Genomic DNA, 21,402 nt, shown 5'->3' on the forward strand with positions numbered 1-21,402 from the left:
ACATCACATGCGAAATGCAAGACTTCTTTGTGGTCTTCAGCATCTACTTCAATGACGAATCTGCCCCTGCCCCCGCCTCGACTTAAGAGAGACGTAAGCGACGCCGCCTCTTAGCTCCGAAGCTCTTGCCTCTAGACCGACAATTTTTTGGAGCTAGAAGTGAACCGGATTCCGGAGCCCATGGCACTGGTTACAACAATGTTTCCTGCAAGCGGTGGTAAGGTCCGGAAGTTGGAACTTAAAGTTGACAGAGGAGGGGCCTCAAAGACCTTCATCCGTCCCATCACAGAGGTGGTGGCGCTTATGTCCCCGTAGGGGTCACACAGACTGTTACTTACCTCCCAGTAGTTTGTTCTCCAATAGAGCTATTGTGTTCAATACCAGGCGGGGAGTGTCACGTTACATGTACCTTTTGGTTTTGCTGTTGTAGCACCTCCTAGAGGCAATTGGCTTGATTGAAAGCTGACGTTAGCAGATAGTGAAAATGTATGCTAGTTAGCTAGCTCAACGATTCCTTTAATAATATTGCGACAGAAAAAAGTTTCAGTTCACATCACGCTCTGCCGCTCAGACAGGGAGCTCTGCTCTGAACACCTGAACGGCCCGCTCTAACAGCTGTTCACCACCACAGTCTGTGCCACAGTGACTCCGCACAGTTACTGTTAACGAACGCACCCGTAGGTAATGTAGCTGCTGAAGTTAGACCCTCATCGCGGAGCAGCAGAGTTCAGCCGACAGACAGGAAGACTCGAGCACACAGCTCGCGCTTCATTATAATATATATATACAAAATAACACCATGCGCATCATGATGGCACATAACAGCTCGCGGCCGCAGATTACTCCAGGACCAGGTCTGGTCTGCTATCTGTCACCAGTCAGAAGTAAACATGGAGAAGCAGCGTTCAGTTATTATGCTCCAAATATCTGGAACAAACTACCAGAAACCTGTAGGTCCGCTGCAACTCTGACTACTTTTAAATCCAGGCTGAAGACTTTTCTTTTTGCAGCTGCTTTTAATTGAACTATTAATATCTTACACTGCACTGTAACTTTTATTCATGTGTTTTGTCTTTTAATGTTTATTTTATTATCTTTGCTTTTTAACTTGTTAAGCCCTGAGCCTGTTTTTCAGGCCTCAGTTTCGAAAAAAATGACTTGCCCAGAACAATTGACTATATCTTCACTTCTAAAAAGGGCTAAATGAATAATCTTTTTTCTAAAAGCAATGATACACCTGTGAGTTGGCTGTAGAAGTGTCAGAATCAATATAGATGTTTTTATTTTTAAATCAATTCAGATTGAACATAGTAAAAAAATGTAAATTATAGTTTCCGTCTTTAAAAAAAACCATTACTTATAGTGAAGACCACTCTTGAATGATGGGATAGTAGCCAAAAACCTTTAGGAATCCCAACTATAATAAGTACCCTGTATCAAGATTGATGCAAAACAAGTGAAATTTGAGCTTTTTAGAGAGGTTTAGAAAGAAAAAAACACCTCTGGGGTCATTTGGGTGTATTTACCATATCTCTGGAACCCATCGGTCGATTTGGATGATTGACACCACTTTTGAATCGTTAGAGCCAATAGAATCGAGATGGAGTTCCTAAATCCATCTAAACATTACTATTGGTGAATGAGAGTGATGCGCAGCCAGCATGCCCAAAACCGGAAGCTCTCATACAGGGGCGGCAGGTGCTGTAGGCTAGGGAAGGCTAAGCCTTCCCAAATATTTGTGTCACTGCATCCTGGTAAAATACAAATATAATGTATAATATCTGTGTCTTTGACATTAGCGCTGCTAGCCACCTGTGCCCTGTACTACGAAGCCAGTTCAACATACCCTGGATAAGTTTGAGTAACAAACCAACTAACAACAACAAACTAACAAACGAGATCTCGCTAAGCGGTCCTACGATGCTGGTTATCAACTTGGTAAATCAAGCCAGGGTTTCTCTCACCAGCTGAGAGCGCGTTCACGTCTAAGACACGAGTGGATCTGACTTTAATTACATTTGACTCGAGTGTTTCGTCAACATAATGTGTTGCTTAAAATAATACTTCTGCATACAGTATGTGACACTGTAAGTGTTGCACGGCCAGATACGGCTGGAGAAGCTGACTCAGATAAGGAAATATATGATATATTATGATATTATATGATCAATGATCTGATTGATGATGTAATATGAATGATAAGTGCGACACGTCGGCGTCTTCTCTGCATACGGCAGTTTAAACTGTATTTCCTTTATCCTGTCATATGACTTGAGAGATTTAAACTCCGCACACTGAGTTGATCTCTTTTCTATAGACGCCGGAGTCGGGCAGCGTCAGGTAAAAAAAGTTATTTAGCCTTCCCAACCATGAGCCTCACGCGCCGCCTATGATTTCATACACTATATGAAAACTACTCTTATTGACATAAATGTTATGATGGATTACCAGTGATCCTTTCAAAGTGACACAGAGACATTTGATTAACCTTCAGCAGCGTTTATATGCGTTTTAATGCCCTTGAACACAACTTTTGATCAGAAAACAGCAAAGATAAGACGTATTTGCCGTTTTGGCTCCGTAAAGCTAAGATGTGTGTTGTCTTTGCTTGCCTTCGCTGCCCTGAGTTTTGCGCAGTGATGATACGTATACCATTGGAATATGTGGAATCTCAGCTTTCATATGATATCTTGTTTGTGTAGATCCGATGAAGTATAAAAGATTGCTACCGTGAGTTATGTGCAGTGGCGACTGGTCATTAGGGGCACAGCCCCACCTAGTGTCAGCAGAAAGTATTAAAATAATGATTACAACAAAATGCAAAAAATAAATTAAAATATATATAAAATATATTTTAAGATCATGTTTAATCATCTGATTTGTCTGTACATTGCTGTTTTAGTCTGTGTTCTTCTAATTAGTGTCTACAGTGTGTGCCTATTGAGCTGTTTAGAGTAGGGCTGTCAGTCGATTAAAATCTTTAATCGCGATTAAAATATGTAATCGCATGATTGTCCATAGTTAATCGCGATTAATCGCAAATGAATCGCACATTTTTTATTTGTTCTAAATGTACCTTAGAGGAATATTTTTCAAGTTGTTAATACTGTTATCAACATATGAGTGGACAAATATGCTTTATGCTAATGTTTATTATCATTTCAACAATGACAAATATTCTCATGGATATTAAACACAACAACCTCTGAACATTACAAATATTCGCCTCAATTCAACCTGGAACCTCTCTCATACAATAATACAATACAAATGGTACAAATGTGTGTGTGTGTGTGTGTGTGTGTGTGTGTGTGTGTGTGTGTGTGTGTGTGTGTGTGTGTGTGTGTGTGTGTGTGTGTGTGTGTGTGTGTGTGTGTGTGTGTGTGTGTGTGTGTGTGTGTGTGTGTGTGTGTGTGTGTGTGTGTGTGTGTGTGTGTGATGGATCGTTGGCGCTATGTGCAACTCAAGGCATATGCTCGAACGGGAGCTGCCTGGACGCTGCAATCATGTTGCGCACTATCCATGCTGAGTGTGCTGACTTCTCGTACAATGTCCCACTGTCTGGCTGCCTGCATAAAGTCAAGTGCTCGGCGCAGTTGTGGCGAAATTTCGCTCCTCTGTTTTCATTTAAACAGCTCCTTCTATCCATTAGCGCAGCTAGCTAGCACCAGATGCTAACAACAACAATGCACGTAAGGTCTCTCTCTCGCTCGCTCGTGCCACACATACACACACCCTCCCGGTCCTCCCAATAGCCAGTCGGTGCTTGCCGGTGAGCGTGGAAGTGTGGTCTGCCACAAGCGGGCGGCAGGAGCGGGGCTGTCAGCATCAGCTTGTAGATGGTATTTTAAACTCGATGCGCTCTGAAACTACGGGGCGGCCAAGGAAAAAAAATACACATGCGTTAATCGCGTTAAAATAGTTAGTGGCGTTAATCTTTTTTTGCGTTAACACGTTATTAACGCGTTAACTTGACAGCCCTAGTTTAGAGCCATGTGGGACAAAACCCGATCCTGCCCCTCCCTCTCACTGTCTAAGTGAACGGTGACTGTAAAAACTACACTGCGCATGCTCAGAGTATTTTCCTATTTAATGTGTGTGGCAAAAAATAATGACCATAGGGGCATAGTGCTGCCATCCCCACCATACGTCATCTCACATAATTCAGAGCTGATTGGCTGTAAGTACGTGTGCCGCGAAAAGTGTGGTGTGTGAAGAGCAGGTGAAGAGGAGGAGAGAGACGCGTCCTAAAACCAGGCTTCCCTCCACAAAAAAGCAATGAGATTTCTCCATAGGATTTTAGAAAATATTTCCAAATAAGATCTGTGGGAAACGTAGCTGTTAGATAAATGTATGTTTTGTTCAACTGGATAATATCCTCATGTCTACCCTACTTTTATCATTTTCGAATCATAAATCCATCATTTAGATTTATGATTCGACTTTTGAAACTACAAGAAGATAAGGAGGACTTTTACAAAAAAGTAATAGAGATTTTTGTCCAGAAGGATAGGCAAATGGACTTAATCTTCAAGTCACGGTAAGACCACCATTTTATTGAAAATGGGATCTTACTAAGAGAGAACAATTCAATATTTAAATGATAAAATTACATTTTTTGGGTATCCTTCTGTTGAACTGTCTGTTTAAAATTAATTGAAGCATCAGACTAAAGAGGCTTTTGAAAATAATATTATATTTTGATTTAGGTCAAAATATAATATTTGTAAACCTGAAGAGTCAGTGGAATGCCAGTGCCTCGCCAGCCATGAACCTCACTGCAGAAGCTTATATATAGACATCTACGTTTGTTGTGCCCCACCACTTTTGTACATATAGAAACGCCACTGGTTATGTGCCAAGTGCATTAGCACTCTTTCGCTTAGTGCTAATTAGGGCTGTACCCGAATATTCTTTTTTCAAATTCGTTATTCGGATATTAGTTGTTTTTAAAAAAAACTGATTTAGGTCGTATTCACACCTAATAGTCCACTTCTCTGGTGCGCACCAGACGACAGTTTGTTACATTGTTTCATTTTTCAGAATGTTTGGTTTGCGTTCACACGGGCAAAACTCAAACGGACTATAAACTTTAAACACAAGTCATGTGAACGGAAATTATGTTCAACCATTGGTCAGACATTAAGGGGGTAAAAACGCGAATCCCGGCAATTTCTACCGGAGCTTCCGCCATGGAGCATCGGCACTGCATGTTACATGCTGCTGTTAATCTGGAGAGCATATCACCAGACTCTAGCAGACGGCGCATATGATTATATAATCAGACAACGAGCAATAAAAATCATTATAACACATATAATGAGAGACGTTCTGTAGTCAGGAGGTTTCACCGAGGACAGGTGGCTCTGACTTTTATGTATAGTTGACGGAGCATTTTTACTTTACACGACACTGTTCAACACTTCATTCTGCTTCACTCTTTCACTGAAGATTTTGAACTACAGCCGAGTACAGCAGGGTCGCACGACTTCAACGTCACGCCAATTTAAGATCGATATTCAAAAATACAGATTCAAAATTGTACAAGTTGAAGCGTTTGTTTTAACAGTTTGCAAGAGCGCAGTTACTTGCTTTCAAGCAGAACAGGGGCAAACAAACTTAGCATACTACGTCATCGAGTGCCGCCAAAGTACTGTTCCAATCTCCAGCATACTTGGAATTCTACCGAGCCCGGCGTACTTCGTTAGGAGAAATTTCGAGGCTGCACATGTGTAGACTCCGGTCTTAAAATCCCCACAATGCTTTGCGCACGGACCAATTTCCCCAAATCTGTGGCGGGGCCTCTCATATGAAACACACCTGCACACCAAGCCCCCAGGAAGTGCGCCGGAGTCTGATGAGAATATTCGTGCTGGTCAAACGGCGGTACTACACTTCCTTTTGGTTGCTGGGCCCGGAAACACTTTTTCCCATTGACTTACATTGGGAAAGAGTGGTCTGTAACTCGTTGGATCATTTTTTTTAAACTAAATAAACTACCCAGTATGAACGTTTGTATAGCCCTTATTAAAAACATTTGTTCCTCAAGTTGTAAAAATTTGCTAATACCGTTATTCTGAGAGGTATTTCCCTCGGCATTATGAACGCGCATCTAACCCACGGGACCGCGCCGCCCTGCACGTTCATGTTACGTGTTACGTGTTACTACATGAGTTTCTCTTTATCCATGGATGCACAATAACAACGGACCCATATCGCCTTACTGTCATCCCACGGAGCTGTAATAATGGATATATTGCACATGTTTGCTGTAATTCATCATTTGTAAAATATTATACTACATGGGCTGTATGATGTAAATGTTGTATTAAATAAAGTTAATATTACCGACGTAGGTTAACGTTCCTGTAGCTGTAGCTTCTTATTGCACTTGCAATTGTTTTAGTTACTTGTGGGCTACTTAACATGAATAATCACAGTTACTATCCTTTTACTCCATCACATTTCAAAAAGAAATATGATATTGTTATTTTAACTCCACCACAGTAATCCATCATCAGCTTTACTTTTTAGATAAAGTTTTAACTCACAATTGTTCATAACAGGCTTCAACATATACATTTTTATATATTACCAAGTGGTTTCATGTACAACCCACACAAGTATCATGCTAAATGAAGCTCTGTTGCTTGGATATCACTAGATCCTGATGTCAGCGTAATATAAAAGTACATAACGATTGATGTGTAATTTAGCATCATTTACTAGCTAGCCGCTAGCTGCTAACTGCCGCCTCGTTAATATAAATCCAGTACCATGCTGTCATGAACGCGCGGTGCTGTTACGTGTACGCAAATGCACGTGCTTAATGTGAACGAGCCTTTTGGGCGGCGTGGTTAAAGTTGCGCATGCTCTATGAATGCACATACGGGTACTTCTCAGGCATGCTGGGTAATCTGTGACGTTTCGCTCTCTCAAAAGTTGGGCCATTTTGTCATCATGCGCCATTGAGCAATTCTCATAGGAATGAATGAGGCCCCGCCTCCCACGCTGTATCCAGTTCTTATTATACATCCATGCTGCACACTTGCTAGCCTGTTCCACTCTTTGTTTTCCGAATGCCAGGAAGTATTCTTGCCTCGCTTCTGAAGCAAGATGCTCGGCAGACATGTGCTACCAAGCAAGCGTACTCGCGATTGAGAAATACCCACAGTCTCCCACTGCTCTGCTGTCTGTTAATGTTGTTAAGAGTGGTGGGGGCGGGGAGGGGGCGGGGAGGGAGCGGATCAACAGCTAAAGCAGCTGTCAATTCAACATCGTAAATAACCAACCAAAAACGATCGCCGGTTCATCTTGTTTTTGGCGTGAGAATAGTTTGGGCAGCGTGAGAGTGTGAGATTGAGAGCGTGTGTCACACGCCAGATACGTGAGAGTTGGCAACCCTGCTGCAGCTGCTTTTAGCTACAAAAACCAAGTAAGTGTGTTTCTGAACTTAGCGGAGAAATGCAGAAAAGTGAAATGATTTGAATCAAAATTGTTACAGCTCAAATGCATTGCAATGACTTTGTTGAAAACTTGAAAGTGAAATGTTAAACTGGAAGAGTAGGAAAAATAGTGAAGAAGCTTAATATTCAAAAGATAAGGTTTAAAAAAGGTATAAACAACAACATGTATAGCCTCAATGTCCTGAAATAGCTGAATAATGTAATAGTTTCTGTAGCTGAAAGTAGGCTGAAGGAGTTATCAGATGTAAGTAGTGAATTAATGTGTATTAAGAAGAGAAAATAAAGTAAAAAGGCTTGGGAAAGCAGCAGAATATTTTGACTGCAAACTTTTCTACTAAAACCATACACCAATAATGTATAACATATGTGGAACATGTTGAAGTCAGTATGAAGTCTCCATCAGACTATAACAAATAATAGGCTGAGACAGTCTGTTAAAGTCCAGTGTGTTTGTCAGTGTTTGTTTCTGTGCTGAGCACCCAATCATAACAAATAATCATAACACCTGTGTGAGCCCAGAGATCAAAGGTTTCAATCTGCCCAGCAACACCATGGTTACCAACTGCAGCACTGAGTCCCATCAACCTGTTAAACCCCACGCCTGTTTTTCAGGTCTCAGGCTCAAAAAATGAGATTTCCAGAACAAATTACCATAACTACACTTTTAAAAAGGGGAAAATTAATAATCTTTTTTTCTCAAAGTAATGATAAACCTGTGAGTTGGATGTAGAAAAGTCACAGAATCAATATAGATGTTTTTTATTTTAAAGAAAATTCAGATTGAACATAGTAAAAAACTGTAAATTATAGTGTCCGTCCAAAAAATATTTTTTACTTATAGTGAAAACCACCCTTGAATGATGGGATGGTAGACTACAAGCTTTAGGAATCCAAAGTACAACATATAATAAGTACCCTGTATCAAGATTGATGCAAAACAAGTGAAATGTGATCTTTTTAGAGAGATTTAGCAAAAGAAAAACCACTTCTGGGGTCATTTGGGTGGATTTAACCTATCTCTGGCCCCCCTTGGTCGATTTTGATGAATGACATCTCTTTTTAAGAGCCAATGGAATCGAGGGAAAGTTCCACATACACACACAGGTTACCAAATAAGGAGTGAGAGTGATGCGTAGAAAAACAGGAAGCTGTGCCAACCTCTGGTGGCTACCATTAGCAGCTAATTTTTTTTCTCCGATTTTTGCATAAAAATGGAATTATGGATTATCCATAATTTTTTCAAAGGAGACATGTGACAAGAGACACATTGGATTAACCTTCAGCCACGTTTTTTCTCGTTTTAATGCCATTGAACACGACTTTTGATCAGAATAACAGCTAAAGTGAGCATATCTCCGTGTGTTGTCTGTATTTGCTGCCCCTGTCACGAGTTCTGATCACTCAGTGATGATCCTTATATTTCTATAATCTGTGGACTCTCAGGATGTTATCTAAACTTGTTTGTGCAGATCCAATAAGTATATCGATCGGTATAGCTAGAGTTCTGTAATAACGGCATTACGATTTTTTTTCGCTCAGGGCAGATTCAGAGGCTCATCGTTAGTCTTGTGTTTTTCTTTGCTAGAAATGGTTCATATCATCAGTTAGCTGAGTTTCTTCCCGTTACATGGATGTAAAACATTCATAGTTTATTAAATATTAAGAAGCCCTCAGACGCTGTTTCCTGCAGATGATGCGTTTTTTCCGCCCGGGGGCGGGTCGATGGGGTTCAACAGGTTAAGAATGCATTGAGGATTATATCTGACAATTTTGCCACCTGTTCAAAGACTATGGCTCCTATAAAAAATGACCAGAAAGTGAGCATCAGGGAACCCCAATTAACTGATATATGTTTTTTGTTGGGGTTTTGTGTGTAAAATGTGAAGATAGGAGCAGGTTGTCTAAAGTTTACTTCTCTCTGTTCTGAAGAAAGTTCCGGACAAATTTAACATGGGAGCTAGGTGGACTTTTTGTCACTCAGATCACTATTGGGCCAGAACGGTGGGTCCGTCTGATATGATGAAGGCAATTCAGCAGGCCAGACTAATTATGCTCCCGAAATCTCCCGAGTGTATATTTTGCAGTTTTAAAATATTTTTTCCCGAAGATTTTTAAGGCCCTCTACACTAGGGGTGCCCAACCTTTTTTAAACCAAGAGCTACTATTAAAGTTGCCAGTCTGCCGAGATCTACCAGTCCAAATAGAGGGGGGAGGGGGGGTTACTAGTGAATTGTCAACGGGGGGTGCTAGCGAAAATGATGCCATTTAAAAACATAAACGGCCGTCAGCGAATTGAGCCGGCCCTTAACGACCGGCCGTTCTGTGATACTCCAACGGGAAGGTGTTCCCACGGGATACAAAACTTAAAATATTAAATGAAACAATCTCATCTCTTAAAATTCACAACTTATTATGAATTAAACATTCACAAACCTATAATTATGTATTCACATGTTTAAGTCTGTATATGCACGCAACAAACAGAAGAGCGTAGGGCAGAATTAGGAGGGAATTCCGTCTTGTAGCGTTTGTGCACCGTTTTAAAATGCTCTAAATTACCCTTCTTTGGTAAAGCCACGCTCACATTGCAGATGAGACGGACTTTGAATTGGAATAAACAAAAAAATAATCATCCTCCCACTCGGAGTGAAAATTATATATTTTGGGCTTTTTTGCTTCTGCCATAATTGCGGTCTTTTGTGTGTGCGTCACTCCTGTTGACACGAGGTTCATCTCAATACCCCTCCTCGACTCCTCTCTTCCCCTCCTCCGGGACTTGACCCGGAAATCGATCAAGACACGCCATGTTGAAGGACGTCCCAATACTTGAAATGCACACGGGGGAGTCAAGGAGGGGTGAGGGAGGATACAGGAGAGCAGACTACGCGGAAGTGTTTTCACTACTTGCGTATAAAAGCCCCGCCCCCACCTTCACAGCTGGTCGATTTCAACACAGGAAAACGGAGAACTGGAAGAATGAGTGGAAAAGCATCAAATAAATGTATAAGTGCTCACAGCTCCGTGGGAATTATTATGTGCAATTCATTTCTTAAGGTTATACTAACAATTTAAGTCATGTTTAATGATCTTGAACGTCACTAAAACATAGTTATTAAGAAAGCTATTTCATAAATGGCTAGATCTTGATAAATAACAATTATTTTTATTGTTTTGTGTTAAGATATTCAGGAGTTAAATTATTTAAAATTCACAGTCCTGAATGTGGGTTTGTGGTGAATGTGTGGATCTACAGGACATACATTTTCAGAGTAAAGGCTTTCACATTACTATAATTATATTATAACTATTTTTAGACACATCTCGCGATCGACTGGTTGGGCACCCCTGCTCTACACTCTAATGGCGAGTTTCCACTGCAGCGGGTAGCTCACTTTAAGCGTGCCGAGCCGTGCGGGGCCCGTTTTTGGTTGCGTTTCCACTTGGCCTAGTACCGGCTAGCGGGTCCTAATTCACAGTTTTTCTGGTCCCATAAAATCGTGGTTCTAGGGCCAGGAACAACCAGGCTGAGTCGGGCTGAGTATGCTAAACTAGAGAGAGAATCGCTGGCAAGGGGGCTACAACTACAACAAGATGAACATATTTGACCGTGATTTAATTGTAATACACGTTTCAAAATGTTGCTGAAGTAACAACATACTGATACCGGTTAGTAAAAACCATGAATTAATGCAGACAGACGGCAGGCGAAACACCCTTTTAAAATGGGTGTTTTCTAAATGGAGCTTGGCTAAGCTAACGTTATATATGCTCCGACCGTCCACACTCACAACAACGGCCTATACAGACATAAATAAACCAGCGACTGTATTCGCCATGACACAGGCAGTCTGTGGTTTGTACTTGTTTAACTTTTGTCTAGTTTCTGAACAGATATGAAGAGCTGTGAGCTCTGAGTGCTAAGAGCTAACGGCTGTGTTGTTTTTCTGGGGCGCTCATTGAAGATGACGTCACGGCTCCGCCTACACTGCGTTACTATAGTAACTTCCCCAGTTCCTACACTGTAATGGAAGCGCAGCATTAAAGTGAGCCGGGCCTAATAAGGCCTAACCAAACCGAGCGAGGCCGAGCGAGGCCTGCAGTGGAAACGCGCCATGTCACGCACTCACCCCTGAAGAGTCCCTCCCATAGACACCCATTATAAAATCAAAAACAGCCTGAAAATGTACCAAAAATGGATCCCTACATTTCTGCCACCATATGTGAGTTTTGAAGTATTTGTTATATTTTATCAAAAAAAATCAACTAAAACAAACTAGGACTGTCCCAAACAGTTAAAAGTTGTATCCGCAGGTCCTTCCTCCCTGCAGCAGTCAGGCGGTCAGGCTACGTTAACACATATTTGCAATATGTTCCTAGCTAATATTATTATTACTACTGGCTGCTACTTCTTAATTATTCCATTCCAACAAGAATCTGTATGCTATAATGTACATGTACATTTATATTAAAAAAAAAATGTACTACTGTTCTCTACCTGCCACCACACTTAATTCTATAACGTTACACTTATTTTATTTTATAAATACTGCTGCTACATACGGTACTTATTTGTAAATTGTAATTTTTTATTTTGAATACTATGTGCATGCCTTTTTATCTAGAAGTGTGTTATTTTATTTTTTCATCTATGCTGCTGTAACAAAGAAATTCTGATAACACTGATTCTCAAATTCTTAATCAAACAAAGAAATGTTCTTTAAATGACTTGAAATTTGGAGACAGAGCGTGAAAAGGCTATAGCTTCCATTCTGTTCTGATAACAAACAACTCTTCTGTCTTTGTTTCTTTGTTGTAGTAAGTCAAATATTATATAATAATAATATATTATATTTGTATAATTACAGATACAGCTCTGCAAAAATGAAGAGACCACTGGTTCCATCCCCACTGGAGACACTTCACCCCAAATTGGTCCTTTGGGGATTGCCCATACTTAATGTATGCAAGTCACTTTGGATAAAAGCGTCTAACAAGTGTAATGTTATATGTTTGTGCACAGTACAGATATAAATGCTATTCTTTTTATACTATTTGTAGAATGAGATTCATAATGGTTGCTGCATAGGATTGTTTCAAAGATTTCCAATAACTTCAAAAAGTATTGAAAGAATAACATTTATTTTCCTCTCCTGCTTGCCACACAAAGGGAGGCTATGTGTTGAACATTTGTATTCATTCAAATGTTTTCTTTTACTTGAAAATACTTTTAATCATTTTATTCAAAATGAAGATTGTGTTTGAAGAAGTTTTAATGTAATTGAAGGGTGATAACAGTAGGCTTTAAATCACAAATACAAGAATTGGTCCAGTAATAACTATGAGCCATCATGTTTTGAATGTGATCAGCTTGATTGACTTACTGTAGATACAGCGGTGTGCAGAATCTCTCACCTGGTCCTGTATGGACATGACTGGGTTGTTCTTGGTGGTGTTGATGTGCAACACGTGGAAGCGGTTCTTCCCACACAGGTCGTAGGCGATGTTGGTGAAGGAGGTGCTGGCCGTCTTGGGCACTCTGTTGTAGATGATGACCATATCGTCTTTTTCTGCCAGTGGAGGGGATTCCCTCCCCAAGTCTTCACTGTGTCGCTGCTCCACTTCTGCCAGCTGGTGTCTGGCAATGGTCCTTTCTGTACAGGGAAGTCACAAAAACTGAAATGAAGTACCATACTAGGGCTGGGCGATATTCAGAATATACTCGATGTATCACAGACTGAAAAGATGTGTATATCATGTGTTAATATTGTAAGATGTAAATTATTTCCAGTTTAATGTAACTATTATATAATTCCTTTATTTGATACAGATACACAGGAGTAGGGTCAGTCTGGAGCATCATAAATAGCCCTTAATGTCTTCATTTAATAATCTCATACTGGTGTGATAGTTATGGAAAGGGATTTCAAAATATTGCGATATAGCCTTTAATTATTGCAATATTATTTTTAGGCCATATTGCCAAGTCCTATTCCATACCATTACCATTAAAACTTCTACAATTCAAAACCATGGTAAAACCCTTATTTATTGTATACTGGTTCATGATGTCCAGAAGTTAAACAGGTCGTAATTTCCCTTCTCATATTTATTTTACATTGCTTTGAAAACATCTTCCTCAAACAACTGTGATTATTGTATTTGTGTGCTGCTGTGGCTCATGGGGTAGATGAGTGTCTACCAATAAACTGGTCAGTGGTTCGATCCCTAGCCACGCAGTCAACATATCAAAGTGTCCTTAATCCTAAATTGCTCTTATAGGCATATCTACAGTATGTAAGTGTATATCTCTTTGGATAGTGTCAGCTAAATAAATTGTAATTTAATGTAACTTTCTCACAGGATTTAAATTGAAACCATCATGATAACGTTGTAATTTACAATTGCCCAATAGTAATTATCAATGAACTGAGCTTGAAGGCCCCACAATTGAACTCTATGGAACCCCTGTCCAGCTAATGTTAGCTAACTCTCCCCCTGCTGATTGCAACATGGATTTGTTGCATTCAGCGTATCATCATCAGGAAAGAAATATGGTGGACAACACAATGACATACAATAATGAGTAGGGATGCACCGAATATTCGGCCACCGAAAATTATCGGCCGAAAATGGTTAAAAAGGCCCTTTCGGCTTTCGGCCGAAAGGATATTTCAAAATATCAGAGAAAGAGGCGCGGATTGCGATTTTTAAAATGTGTTCAGCTGACCTTTCTCGAGGGGGTGTAATTGCAAATACTTTCACCACTTCGGGATTACTCCACCACTTGAAATCAAAACACCCGGACAAATATGCGGAGTATGATCAAATCACTAGCGCACAGAAAAAAAAAAGTCCTTCCCAGCACCCCGACTCCTTCTGTGGCGGCCCCTTTTGAAAAGGTAAAAAAGTTTCCCAGTGATGGTCCCAAGGCAAAGGGCATTACTCGGAAGTTAATGGAATGCATCGCCATGGATGATCAACCGTTTTCTGTCGTACAGGACGTTGAATTTCGTAGGCTTCAGGGCTCTCGACTAACTTTTTTCACCATCCTCCCGGAACCGTCCCGAAATACAATCTAAGCCGTCCCGAAATTAATGTGGACCGTCCCAAATTTAAAATATTAGTTTTTCTACATTATCATTAGTTAAAATCATTCAAAGTTACCTTTAACATAATTACAACATACAAATCATTAGATGATAATTCATCAACCTTTTTATTTGAGTAAATCAGATAAACACATAAACAAATAATATATTTTAAAAACACACAAACAAGAAAGTTACTCCAAATGTAATCCTATCAAGTCCCATCCAATTAACAAAAATCCAACACGCTGTTCTGAAGACAGAACCCAGAGTAACCAGTAACCAGGATGACTGTAACACAGTCAGGAGACCTTGACATATTAATTAGTCTTGGAACTGGGGCCTTCTGGTCCTGCAGCCACTACTCCACCACTTGGTGACCGCTTTCTCTGCATTGAATTGCTGTGCAGTAGGGCCATGAACTGAGATGTGCAGGAGGAAGCTAAGCATCTCGTTAGACAAGCAAGACCTCCAGTCTGACTTAATTATCTTCATGCTGGAGAATCCACGCTCGCAGCAAGATGAACTCATGGGGAGCACTTGTGTGATCTCCACTATGACCTTCATTTGCTTAAACTGGTCTTCCCTTCCAATAGCACCCGTAAGTAGCCTCTGCCACAGCACCTGGGGTTCAATGTGCCTGTAGTGACGCTGTACGAGGACTTTCAGGTCAAGTCACTCTCTCTTAGCTGCCTCTCCAGAAGTAAAGTCCCCGCATTCTGCAAGGATGGATTGGAAATGCTCCCTGAATTCCATGAGCTCAGCATTGCCAAATGTCGCCAGTTCAGCTGTGTCTTCTGGCCAGTTAGACAGATCAAAGAGGGTGGAGGTTGCCTTCAGAATCCCTGTCTCCAGATTCCCAAAGCGTGCTGACAGAAACCTGCACAGGTCGTTAATGAGGCGGAGCTTTAGTGAGTTGAAGGTGGAATTGTCCGTTTCCCTCCTGTTGAGCTGGACATTCTGCCAGGTGTTTCCAGGTCCAACCTCATCCAGTACCTTCTGGAGCCTTGGGTCTGGGTCTGTCTAGGTTTGTAATAAAAAGAAAAAACATTTTACTCATTGTAATCCATAAAATGAAAACGTTTTAAAGTATGTTATATTGTGACTATAATAATAAATATTTGAAATGTGTATAATATGGAATATTTACTCTGATGATGTTGATAATGTCTAGACTTCCAGGCGTACATTATTGACATTTAAAATATTTCTTATTATATAATAACAGCACAAAATACTTCCACAGTTTTTCAATAATATAATCACAAATGACAAAATATCTTTACAGTTTTTCATATATAGGGATTATATAAATACCAGTTTTACCAATTCCTATATATTCAATTGTTAATATTCAACAATTAATCAAAAAAAATGTTACTGACCTGCATGGCTACAAGTGACAATGTTGTCGTTTGAAGTCCATCAGAGACCATCTGCAAGGTCAGTCCATCCCTCTGAAACAGCAGGCTGAGCTGCTTCAGCTCCTGAAGAATGTCCAACACCAAGTGAATGAACATCACCATCTTGTACTGTGTCAGGGACCGATGAATGGCACGTGCTCTCCCTTTCATTAAGGCACTTGCCTCCCTGTCATTTGGATCACTAGCATGGTTCTCAAAGTGAACCAGGGTAACTTTGAAGTTTTTCACCAAACCTTCAAGGGCCCTGGACATATGTGGAAGCCATCTTGTCCATCAATGTTACCTGATTTTACCACATTTATGCCCATCACTTTCCCAAGTGCATGGAGCTCACGGGAAGCTTTTGCAGAGTGGGAGTAGTGCTTGTAGACACCATTCAGTGTCTCCTTTAATTCAGCCAGCAGAGGCACTGATTTTATGCTGTCAAGCGCTGACAGCTCCAGTCAACTAGGCTTGGAAACATGGTGAAGGGGGCTTCTTCTTTTGCCACAAAGTAAGCTATATTAAATAGCTTTGTCATCTTTTCTCTGACATTCTCTGACATCTTTTGTAGGACACAAGCCATGGATGTTCCGCTTGGGTTTACTTTCGCAGCCTGAGCGCCTTCGCAGTCAGAATGTGATGTCGTTTTGCTGTGTTCTTGGAGTGATTTATCCGGATTTTGCCACCACCCACACCAACGAAAAGGTTGTTCCCTTTCGCAAGACTGGGAAAAGCACGACAGCTTTTTCAGAACATCATGCCTGTCTCTGCATCAAATTCAGCAAATGGGAAGGTTTTCTTCCACTCCGGCAACCATTTGCGTTTTCTTTTTGCCTCATATTTGTTTGAGCTCGAGGCATTTGAGGCAACCTGCAAATAGAAATGTAAAAGTTGAACAATAGAGTGTGCAGCCTATACTCACATGGATTTACAGAAAATACATGCTGTTTTTTTCTTGCATACATTTAAAAAAAAAAATTGTATAGTGTGTGTGTGTGTGTTGTGTGTGTGTGTGTGTGTGTGTGTGTGTGTGTGTGTGTGTGTGTGTGTGTGTGTGTTGCATGTAGCAGCCGCGAGTGTGTAAACTGCCCCCCCCCCCCCTCGCACACTACCCATCCCTAGTACATGGGGAGAGGTGCAGCATAAGGATGGATGCGATGGAGAGTTCTCATCTCAGCCTTATTACCCATAGGGGATGAAGAGGAGTAAGTAAATAAATAAGTGGTTAAAGTTAGTAACATGATCTGAGCTGTTGCGGAGTTTTGACTCCTCATAGTTAAGGTAACGTTATCGTCATCTCACTCACTGTAAAACGGCTGCTGGCTGGTTAGCTAGTGTTAACAATACATCAGTCTAACGTTAGTTAACTAACTGGTAACGTTAACATTAATACGAGCAAGCTTACCTTATTGACTTGGGTTGAATTCCCCGTTACAGCTGTGGTTGTCCTTAGGTCATAGGATTCTGCAGAGTTGCCGTGAAGCCCTTAGTAGGCGGAGTCGGCCACTAACGGCTCGACTGTGACGTCAGAGTCTAATCCCGCCTGCTCCAAATGAGGGCAAAGAGGCGGAGCCGAGGCGGGACCTGCTGCCTCCGAACTGGAAGTAAACAGAGCTGGCTAAGAAGCTAAGCTAACATGAAATACATGCATACTAAGTTACTGCTAACAGTGTAGTTCCCCTATATAAACGTTACATTTATAATCAAATGAGACAATCTGCAAGAGAATTAGCTATATTTTGTTATTCTTAATGCTTGTCATTCACACGTTGAGAAAAGACGGACTCCACCGCCCGGACCTAATGGAGCCGCAGTGGGCTAGCTCCGGGACGCCGGCTGGAGCTAGCCCCCTGCGGCTCCGTTAGCTCCGGCGGCCACCACTGGGATAATTGGGTCCCCTATTAACATTTGCTCCCGTTTAGCATTATGGGCGTCATAGCCATAGACTATAAAAGTCTTACCCAAGGCTGAATCATAAACTAAAATGTATATGTATGCATAAAGGGTTACGTCCTTAGCTGGCTAATAAGTAACAAGCTAGTGATGGGTCGTTCGCGAACGATTCGTTCTTTTTGAACGAATCTTTGAAGTGAACGAGATGAACTGATTCCTCCCACAAAACGATTTGTTTGTTTGAGTCGCCGCCTTCCGCCAAAAGCTAAAGAGAAGCTGTTCGCGAACGACGAACTTAAAGAACTGGCGGAAACAGTTCAGAACTGTTTCCTACAGTGTACTGTAATCAGAGCCCTCTCACCTGAGCTCCGACACACACACACACAAAGGAGCGGGACATCCTCCTCAACCTGTCCGCAATAAAGAGGACGGATATCTGAACCGTAGCGTCCAGCTAGCTTAGCGATAAATACACACAGCGTTGTATTCTCCTCCCCCTGTCGGCCCTAAAAGCTTCAGATGGCGGATACCTGAGCTCCATAGCGTCCCGCTAATGTGAAACACACACACAGCGTTAGCGGGACATTCTCCTCTCCCTGTCGGCCCTAAAAGCTTCAGAGGGTGGATAGCTGGGCTCAGTAGCGTCCCACTAGCTTAGCCGCTAGCTAAAGGTAAACATAGATGGGTACATACTATAGAATATGAATAAATCGTCACCGATGTAGAGGATATATTGTTTTATTCACTTTGAACTCGGCCAAATGGAGTTTAATGCTTTGGGATTTTAATTAGGCCACATAGTACGTGCATGGGTTTGAAAGTATAACGTGCTAGCCTGCTGTAATACATCGTATAGTCAGGCACAAATGTATGAGAGATTTAACAATGGCCAATTATATTTCTTAAATAATATGTAGCCTATTCCCAGAGCATAATTCATGGGGCAACAAGGTGAGGTGTAAAATGTGTTTTAATATCATAAATGTTACGCCAGCAAACTTCTTGTACGGACTTCGGCAGTAGTGAAGACTCACTGAACGAATTAAGTACAAAGACAAATCGTTCGCGAACGTGCAAATCACCAGAAGTCGTTCGCGAACCGGTGAACGAATCAGTGAACGAATCTTTCAAGTGAACTGAATCAAAAGATTTGTGTCCCCGAAGGGAATCGGAATTCCCATCACTATAACAAGCTAAGCTACCAAGCACACAAACACCTGTGAACGGGGTTAACATGTATAATATTATCATTTTAGACTTCTTGGAAGTTCTGTTAGTACATTCAAGCGCACAGCACGACATTTTAATTGTCTGGTATTTGTAACAATATTCCCTAAAAGGCACAATCACCACGAACACGGCTAAAGCTAAAGGGTCAAGTGCAGTACTATGACTAACTAACGTTGTAGCCTCTATGGTTGTAGCCTAGCAGAGTGGACAAGTTGCTGTTAGCTGACAGTGAGGCATAATATAAATAAAAGGGTCGTGTTAGAAAACAATTCACTCACAGATTCATAATCATGAAGGTGGAATCTAACTATATCGATAATAATATTTATTGCATCCATGGGTAGAAACATGTTTTTTTCTGCTGTAAAGTTGGGCATTTTAACATGGGGGTCTATGGAAATTGCTCCTTTCTGCAGCCAGTCTCTAGCGGCCCATGTATGAACTGCAGTGTGTGGCACTTCCGTCTTGGCTTCCCGGCTGTTCCCCAGAGTTTGCCACTTGAGCTAGACCCGCAAATTCGCGGGACAGGAATTCGCGTGTCTAGCTACGTTCTGAGTGTGTTTGAGCTCGAGGCATCACAGCCAGCTGTGCGAGTGGCTGACAGCCAGCGGCACATCTGTAGCTACGTACTGTGTGTGTGTGTGTGTGTATTTTGCGGGTTGCTAAATGCTTTGTGCGTGTGTGTTTATGTTGACAAGGAGGTTTAATAACAGTGTTCTACACAAAACGTGCAGTCAGTTTCATTTCCATCGCCGTTCGTAGTAGAGTTAGCAGGGTATTTTAATTTGAACTCTCGTCCCAAATTCGTCCCACATTTTTTTTTTATCCTCCCCGACACTATTTTTTTCGGCCCCGGGACGACGGGACGTCCTTAAGCTCGAGCCCTGGTAGGCTTATTGAGCACATTGAGCCACGTTATTCCTTGCCTAGCAGATGGCACTTAGCAGACGTGTGCTTACCTGAACTGTACAATGTCGTTGCTAATCATATCCATGAGCTCTTGGCTACAGATATTACAGCCATCAGCTTCACGACAGACATATGGAGCTCAGACGTAAGCATCACCAGTATGCTCAGTCTAACTGCACAATGGATCGACAAGGATTTTAAACTGCAAAAGATTCTGCTGCATTCACAAGAGTTTGGGGGGTCTCATACAGCACAATCCATCTCCTTGGCATTCGCCAATATGTTCGACACATGGCATATCGACCGACCTAAAGTGCACGCAATAGTCAGTGATAACGCAAGAAATATGACTAAAGCTATGGAAGAAGGCAATCTGAGTGGAATATGCTGCATGGCCCACACTCTGCAATTAGCTGTGAACGAGGAAGTGTTGGCTCAACACAGCGTAAAAGATCTGTTGGCCGTAAGCAGAAAGATTGTTGGTCACTTCAAACATTCTCAACTGGCCTATTCTCGCTTAGAGCCAATACAAGATGAGCTTGGAGTAACAACGAAACGGTTCCAACAAGATGTGAGTACACGGTGGAACAGTACTTATTATATGCTGGAAAGCCTCTTTGCTCAAAAGCGAACCTTGGCTACATACAGCACAGATCATGATCTCCCTGCATCATTCACTCCAAACCAGTGGATCTTAATGGAGAACATTCTCTCCATTCTTGCCCCATTTGAACAGCTAACTATAGAAAGATTAGCTCATCTGACGCATCAGACGTCATCCCTTTACATGCGGCTCTAAAGCGTCTTCTAAGGAAAGAGGTTGAAACGGACCGTGGAGTAAAAACTATGAAAAGTACACTCTTGGAGTCTGTCAACACACGTTTTGCTGATATCTACTCTGATCTCCTGTACTGTCGCGACTGTAATTGACCCGCGATAGAAAGATCATTATTTTGATGCGGGGAAAAAGCAAAGCGCACGAGACATGATCCAGGCTGTGTTGGATAAGGAGAACCCACGAGAGGAGGCTGCTGCGCACAGCACAGGAGACGTGACGCAGACCACAGAAAAAAGGGCTTGTCTGTCTACAGCAGAGGAGGAGGAGGAGGAGGAGGAGGAGGAGGAGGAGGAGGAGGAGGAGGAGGAGGAGGAGGAGGAGGAGGAGGAGGAGGAGGAGGAGGAGGAGGAGGAGGAGGAGGAGGAGGAGGAGGAGGAGGAGGAGGAGAGGGGGCAACCACCCTCCTTGTCTGATATGTTCAACGAGATCATGGAAGAGAATACTACCCCAAATAGGTAGGCTACTCTGTTCTGACTTGGTAGTGCTGCGTACCTGGACTCACATTCAGGTTCAGGTCCGGACTCAAGTCCAGAGGTTCAGGTCCGGACTTATAAGTCCGGACCTGAACCCAT

The 21,402-nt window shown here is 41.7% G+C and overlaps 2 protein-coding genes across 2 annotated transcripts in view; both read right to left on the bottom strand.

Annotated features, from left to right (window-relative positions):
• hs2st1b (heparan sulfate 2-O-sulfotransferase 1b) overlaps window positions 1-21,402 on the bottom strand; it is a 72,393-nt gene that overhangs the window by 11,571 nt on the left and 39,420 nt on the right. Inside the window, exon 2 of the mRNA XM_034235704.1 lies at window positions 12,879-13,117. Within this exon, the coding sequence (XP_034091595.1) occupies window positions 12,879-13,117 (239 nt within the window). The remainder of the gene's footprint in view (window positions 1-12,878; window positions 13,118-21,402) is intronic.
• Window positions 15,187-17,467, bottom strand: LOC117559067. Its single transcript, XM_034235713.1, has 3 exons — window positions 17,366-17,467; window positions 15,940-16,830; window positions 15,187-15,577 (listed from the first exon to the last, which is right to left on the bottom strand). The coding sequence occupies exons 2-3, from the start codon at window positions 16,228-16,230 to the stop codon at window positions 15,230-15,232; spliced, it is 639 nt and encodes a 212-aa protein (XP_034091604.1). The 5' UTR covers window positions 16,231-16,830; window positions 17,366-17,467; the 3' UTR covers window positions 15,187-15,229.

This window comes from Gymnodraco acuticeps, unplaced genomic scaffold, assembly GCF_902827175.1.
Source record: "Gymnodraco acuticeps unplaced genomic scaffold, fGymAcu1.1, whole genome shotgun sequence".
Taxonomy (NCBI): domain Eukaryota; kingdom Metazoa; phylum Chordata; class Actinopteri; order Perciformes; family Bathydraconidae; genus Gymnodraco; species Gymnodraco acuticeps.

Coding starts and splice junctions, on each gene's coding strand:
- LOC117559067 (XM_034235713.1), bottom strand. CDS start 16,230: ATGTCCAGGGCCCTTGAAGGTTTGGTGAAAAACTTCAAAGTTACCCTG. Junction 15,578..15,939: donor TGTCACTTGTAGCCATGCAG/GTCAGTAACATT, acceptor TTACAAACCTAG/ACAGACCCAGACCCAAGGCT.